Raw genomic sequence first — 6,351 nt, 5'->3', positions numbered from 1 at the left:
TCCACCGAGACACAGAGACTCGTCCACAGAGACACAGAGACATGTCCACAGAGACACGTCCACCGAGACACAGAGACTCGTCCACAGAGACACAGAGACACGTCCACAGAGACTCGTCCACAGAGACACAGAGACATGTCCACAGAGACACAGACAGTAGCTGCGCTTCAGTTACCAATATGAACACATTTCTGTCAGTTTTCCATAAATGTCAATAAAACACAATTTCCTAATTTGTTTCTAGTAAATAAGAAACTAAATTAAAATCATTTCTAAATATTTTAGGTTTTTAATAATGTGATAAATATTAGAAATCACGCCGCGCCATCATCAAACTACTTCCTGTTGTCTTCTTCTTTCTTTTATTGGCGGTTGGCAAATAGGTTTTGCAGTACTACTGCCCCCAACTGGTGAAGATCATGAACAACGTTCCTGTTTTCTTTGCATTATAAAAATTTTTGTTTCGATTAATTAAATTTATTTTCATAATTCGAATTTAGCAATTTTATGGTTAATAGAAACGCAGCTGCTGTAAACTCCAGTTTATTAGAGAAAAACATTTTAGCAAGAATCCAGATTATATTTCAAATAACATCATAAATTATGACACAAACAACAAACGTTACATTTTGTCAAACTTACCGATCGAAGTTTCATTTACTGTTAATCAGATCGGCTGGTTCAGTCGGGGTTCAAAGGAGCTCAGGGTTTCGGCTGGGTTCTGTTTTCTGGAAGTTTATTCCATATCTGTGGTGAATAGAAGCTGAATGCAGCTTCTCCATGTTCTGGTTCTGGTGCAGAGCAGAACCAGAACCTCAGCGCTACTAGCGGCCATTACACAAATCCTCTGATTTTCTCTACAAACAAGTTGGCAGGTTTATTGTACACTGGCCTCCAGAAGGGGGCGCTGTCCTCCTCCGTCCTCCTCTGTCCTCTTATGTCCTCCTCCTCCCACCCAGCAGTGGGTCCTGACGCCTCCTCCTCTGTCCTCCTCTGTCCCTTGCAGTGCCGGCCTTCAAGGCCCCCAGGAACCTGCTGACCTCTGAACCCACTAAGACCAGCTTCAGGGTGTCCTGGGACCCGGCTCCGGGTGACGTGCGGGGCTACAGGGTGACCTTTCACCCCTCTGGGAACGACGTGGACCTGGGGGAGCTCATGGTCGGTCCGTACGACAACACAGTGGTTCTGGAGGAGCTCAGGTACGCTCACCTGCAGGTGTTTGGTTCTCTCTGGTCAGAAAGGCTCATAAGTATACATACAGGCTCTGACGTGTCCCGCTATGTAACTTTCATAACAAATATGATTTTACATCTTGGCCTGTTATAATAATAAATTCAGCTACACGATAAACAAGTTATTGCAATAAACGATAATATTGTTGTTTTGTGACCATTTTCCATTAATCAGTGGTAATTATTAATGACATAATTTTATTTTCAAAGATCAATAAACTTTAAGCTCTAATAAACATTTAACTGGAACTGGAAAAAAAAGTAAGCAAAAATGAAATAAATTATAGTCTATGTAAACAAGATTGTCTTTTTTGCTCTCTGCTAGTCTACAGCTAGCATGAATGCTAAGGCTAGTTAGCATAGCCATAGTTTTTCTGTAACAGTAAGCTGTTTCTCCTCCGTTAGCATATTTAGCAGCAACAGCATAACTTTGATTGACAGCGCTAAGCCCCGCCTCCTGCCTCTGATTGGTTGTTTTTGTCCCAGGTCTTCAGAGAGCAGGTCAAACTGTCATGATGTGACGGTTTAATAAATATGTAGTTTTTAATAAACATTTCAAATGAAGAGACCTGCTTCCTCTTCGTCCATCAGAGGTCAGAGCTTTGGGATCATCTCTCTGTGTTCATGTTTCATTGTTCCACTTGTAATGATGCTGCCACCGCCGTGCCTTACAGCTGCTCCTCTTTACTTTGACTACAAACATGTTTCCTGAAAGTTGATGGATGTTTCATCTGGAGAAACGGTCGGCGGTCAGATGAGACGAACGTCAAGCTGCTGGTCATCCTCATGGTGAGGCTTGGTGGTGGCAGCATCATCCTGTGCAGGAACTGATTGGAATGCTGAAGAAGTGGGCCCAGCTGGTTCTGAACCCAAACAGTGGTTCTGATTGGGATGAAGGTCTTCCTGGAGCTCCGCCCCTTTCTGTCTGGGAACAGGAAGTGATGTCGTTTGTCTCCTGCAGGGCGGGAACCAAGTACTCTGTGGCTGTTTTCGGGATGTTTGACGGCGGCGTGAGCTCGCCGCTGGCCGGGGAGGAGAAAACCACGCTGATGGATGAACCGGAACCGCCGCCTCTGGATCCCTCTGGTAAAATCAGATCATCCTCCTCACACCACTTCCTGTCAGAACCAGGCGCTGTCACTTGACTTCCTGTTTCTGGCCAGCTGCTGGGCAGCCCACGCTTTCCTGCAGTCGGGCCAATTGATGTCAGCGTGGTTTGGGGATTGCTGATTGAAACTTGGTGCAGATTTCAGGCTCTGCTTTCAGTTTACTTCAGAATAATCTGAAACGCTCTTTAACCCTAACCCTAGGGCTGCTAGGTTAGCATCGATCTGTGGCCTAAACAAAACATGTTCGTTACAGTTTTTGCACAGAATCAGCTGCTGCTGGCCACGCCCCCAACTCAGTGTTTACATTCACCTAAAAATGGCTGCAAATATGTGCAATTTTACAACTGTACATCTTTGAAAAGCATTAGTGGAGCTTCCTGCACAACCACCCAGAAAGCAGCAAGTCAACAACAAAACTTGCTGCTTTTCCAGCAGCCATTGTATAGTGAATGTTGCGGTAAACTAGCTGACCAAACATAATGCAACCCAGGTTGGGTTGCTAGGTAACGGGCTGAACTCTCCTGGGGTTGCTAGGTAACGGGCTGTGTGACTCAGGAGGTTTTTGAAACGGCTCGTTTTCCAGAAACCAAAGAACGTGAACTCACTGCCAAAACGCAGCTGGGTGTTTTTTAGAAGCAGTTTGAACTAAAAAAATGTGTAAAATGTGAATTTCGCGTAACAGACTGTAGACGTTCGAATGATCAGCTCATCCTGATCTTTCATGGAACAAACTGCTTCATCCGTTCAGCAAATGGTCCTCCCCTCATGAAAAATGACATATTTCCATATTTACGTTCCCTGAATATGGAACAAGCAGCTTTTGTTAACCTCCAGTTAATCTGGTCCAGAAGGTGAGCTGCTTTCATTTCATTTATCTTTCACACGTAAAGTTTTTTAGCATTCATAACTTAAAGCCGATCACAGACGGTTGGTTTTCATCTGATCTATTTGTCAGATGAAAAAGCAAATCAAAATACTGCCCCTAGTGGCAGAAATTACAAAACAAAACCTTAAGGTTTAAGAAAAACAGAAGTGTAATATAAAAATGCTTATTAAGCCTACCAATATGTTCACTCTTTACACTTCAGGTTGTATGTCAGCATTTCTTGAGCCACTATGTAAAATATTTATCTGGATGTTCCACCTGCACAGGTTCATTAATTTACCTCATAATGTCTGCAGATATAAACCCTAAAGGAAGCATCCTGCTACATTCTGACTCACGAGGGACAAATATAAAAGCATGCCACACTTTTCAGATTTTTGTTAGTGGAAAATGCTGAAAATCATTAATTTTCTCCGTTTGAAATCTCAGTTTATGTTTGCAGAGCATGTAGAAAAACTAAAGGAGTGTGTAAAAGTTTGTTTTTATTATTTAAAGTTATTTTGTTTAATTCAGAATCGTTTCTGTCCTGACTGGACGTGTGTTTATGTGACGAGATGATCCCCAGACCGCTGGATCTGTACCAAGTTCCTGTCAGATGCTTCAGACCTGCTGCTGCTTTCAGGCCTACAGGAAACTGTGGGGTTGCTGGTTCTATTCCAGCAGCGCCTGCAGAGCGCCTGGTTCTGCAGGGCAGGGAGGCAGCGCTGTGTGTAACGCCGGGCGTCCGGCGGCGTGCCGTCCTGCAGAGGGACGAGCCGATGTTTTTCCTCTTGCAGGTCGCTGAAGGAGCGCCGAGCATTCGCCACTGCTGCAGGAAAACAACGCAGCCGACCTGCTGGACACACTGGATCTGCTGCAGCAACATGAACTGTCACTGCTGTTATATGATGTTACTGAAATGTCTGTAAAGTGATTGGTTGTGATTTGCAGCTTCTCTTCTTCTTCTTTTCTGTCGCTTCTCGTCATGTGAACCGATCCGACGTGGTAGAGCTCAGCAGGACACACCGTCATTAAAACCAGATCAGTTCAAAGCTTTTCTCACCTCTAATGAGACGATAATCAGCTGGAAAACCAACAAAGCAGAGGGAGGAACATAAACAGCAGACAGCCAGAATAAGTATTCACGCCCCACACCGGCCCTTTAAGCAGCTTTTCATTCCAACTTTAATCAAACACTTAAGACCTGAATTTATATCCAATGGTTCAAAAAATGCGAATTAATCAGAGTATCAATCTGAACATTTTCTGTAACTAGTGTCAACTTAGCTATGATGCTAATTAGCGACAGCAGGCACTTAAGGAATTAAATAAACGTTTCAGATTATTTTACTGATGTTTAACCAAAACCTTCGCATTGAGTTAAAATATGTATTTAAATATCTATTGATTTAGCGTCACTACAGTGTTTCAGTTGAATCCCTTCGCTTCACGCTCCCAGGAGCTCAAACTGAATATGAACATATATTGTTTTATATTGTTTTGATATTTGTCCTGCAGTGTTTCAGATACAGCTTACTGAAATCTGTCCTAGACACTTTTATCCCGTTTCACGGTAAAGAAAATATTGTATTTGGGCAGTTATATATAGATTATTTATGGAGATTACCGCCCATTGTTTCCAAGAAACATGTGTAGTTCACACTCCAACCACTAGATGGTGTCAGATCATGTCTAAAATCAGCCTTTGCATGAGAGGAAGAGGCTTCCCCCAAGATTTCTAGCTTCACTAACTAAACTGAAAAGAAGTTCCCAAACATCTGATTGAACAAATGTATCAGTCAGGAGAGGGTTACAAAAATCCCACAGCATTATTCACTCACTACCATGCAGTGAAGATAATTTAAACAGATCAGAGAGGAAACGTCTCATTAAAGACGAATGAAAATCTTTAGAATGATCCAACATGGCGGCTGAGATCCTCTGAGCTCCAGTTTTGGTAGTTGGACCGGCCGGTTCTGGTCGGCCCATGTGACGCCGGCCCGCCTCGTGTCTCTGCAGACAGCCAGTGCCGGACGTCGGCCAAGGCCGACATCGTCCTTCTGGTGGACGGCTCCTGGAGCATCGGACGCATCAACTTCAAAACCATCCGCAACTTCATCGCCCGCATGGTCGGCGTGTTCGACATCGGCCCCAACAACGTCCAGATCGGTAACCGTCCCTCGCTTTCACGCCGTCGTTTGAAGCTTAGCAACATTTCGGAGCAACATAATAATCCAAGTATAATCCCAGTATAATCCCAGAGTTCCCTCAGTTGGGTCAGCAGACGACCAATCATCAGGATGTTCAGTCGTTCAGTTAAAGACACTTTATTGATCCCAAAGGAAATGAAATGTAGCTGCTGCTGAAGCTTTACGGTTTCAGTTTGATGCTTCAACATTTCAGCAGCTTTTCAGACTAAAAGGGATTAAAAGAGCCGAAAGTCGTCTGCATAGAAACGCTCAGGGGTCAGCAGTGAGGGGTCACGATGTCGTTGTTAACTGATGGTTCTGTTTGTCCTGCAGCTCTGGCCCAGTACAGCGGTGACCCGAGAACCGAGTGGCACCTGAACGCACACCCGACCCGAGAGTCACTGCTGAACGCCGTCAACAGTCTGCCGTACAAAGGAGGGAACACCATGACAGGTGAGGGGACATCTGGGGGAGGGAACACCTGGGAAGGGAACATCTGGAGGAGGGAACACCTGGGGAGGGAACACCTGGGAAGGGAACACCTGGGGGAGGGAACACCATGACAGGTGAGGGAACATCTGGAGGAGGGAACACCCGGGGAGGGAACACCCGGGGAGGGAACATCTGGGGGAGGGAACACCTGGGGAGGGAACACCTGGGAAGGGAACACCTGGGGGAGGGAACATCTGGGGGAGGGAACATCTGGAGGAGGGAACACCTGGAGGAGGGAACACCCGGGGAGGGAACATCTGGGGGAGGGAACACCTGGGGAGGGAACACCTGGGAAGGGAACACCTGGGGGAGGGAACACCATGACAGGTGAGGGAACATCTGGAGGAGGGAACACCCGGGGAGGGAACACCCGGGGAGGGAACATCTGGGGGAGGGAACACCTGGGAAGGGCATTACCTGGGGGGGGAAAGGCTTGGTTGGGGAGGATTACGATTAGGGAAAAA

The 6,351-nt window shown here is 45.6% G+C and overlaps 1 protein-coding gene across 1 annotated transcript in view; it reads left to right on the top strand.

The window, feature by feature from the left end:
- col12a1b (collagen, type XII, alpha 1b) overlaps positions 1-6,351 on the top strand; it is a 144,018-nt gene that overhangs the window by 44,882 nt on the left and 92,785 nt on the right. The window contains exons 13-16 of the mRNA XM_015039518.1: positions 1,007-1,199; positions 2,194-2,318; positions 5,226-5,375; positions 5,729-5,848. Coding sequence (XP_014895004.1) covers positions 1,007-1,199; positions 2,194-2,318; positions 5,226-5,375; positions 5,729-5,848 — 588 coding nt within the window. The remainder of the gene's footprint in view (positions 1-1,006; positions 1,200-2,193; positions 2,319-5,225; positions 5,376-5,728; positions 5,849-6,351) is intronic.

Source organism: Poecilia latipinna, unplaced genomic scaffold, assembly GCF_001443285.1.
Source record: "Poecilia latipinna isolate Pla-1442-1.1 unplaced genomic scaffold, P_latipinna-1.0 Scaffold475, whole genome shotgun sequence".
Lineage (NCBI taxonomy): Eukaryota > Metazoa > Chordata > Actinopteri > Cyprinodontiformes > Poeciliidae > Poecilia > Poecilia latipinna.
The sequence above is the reverse complement of the archived record's forward strand: the minus strand, read 5'-3'. Positions and strand labels throughout refer to the sequence as shown.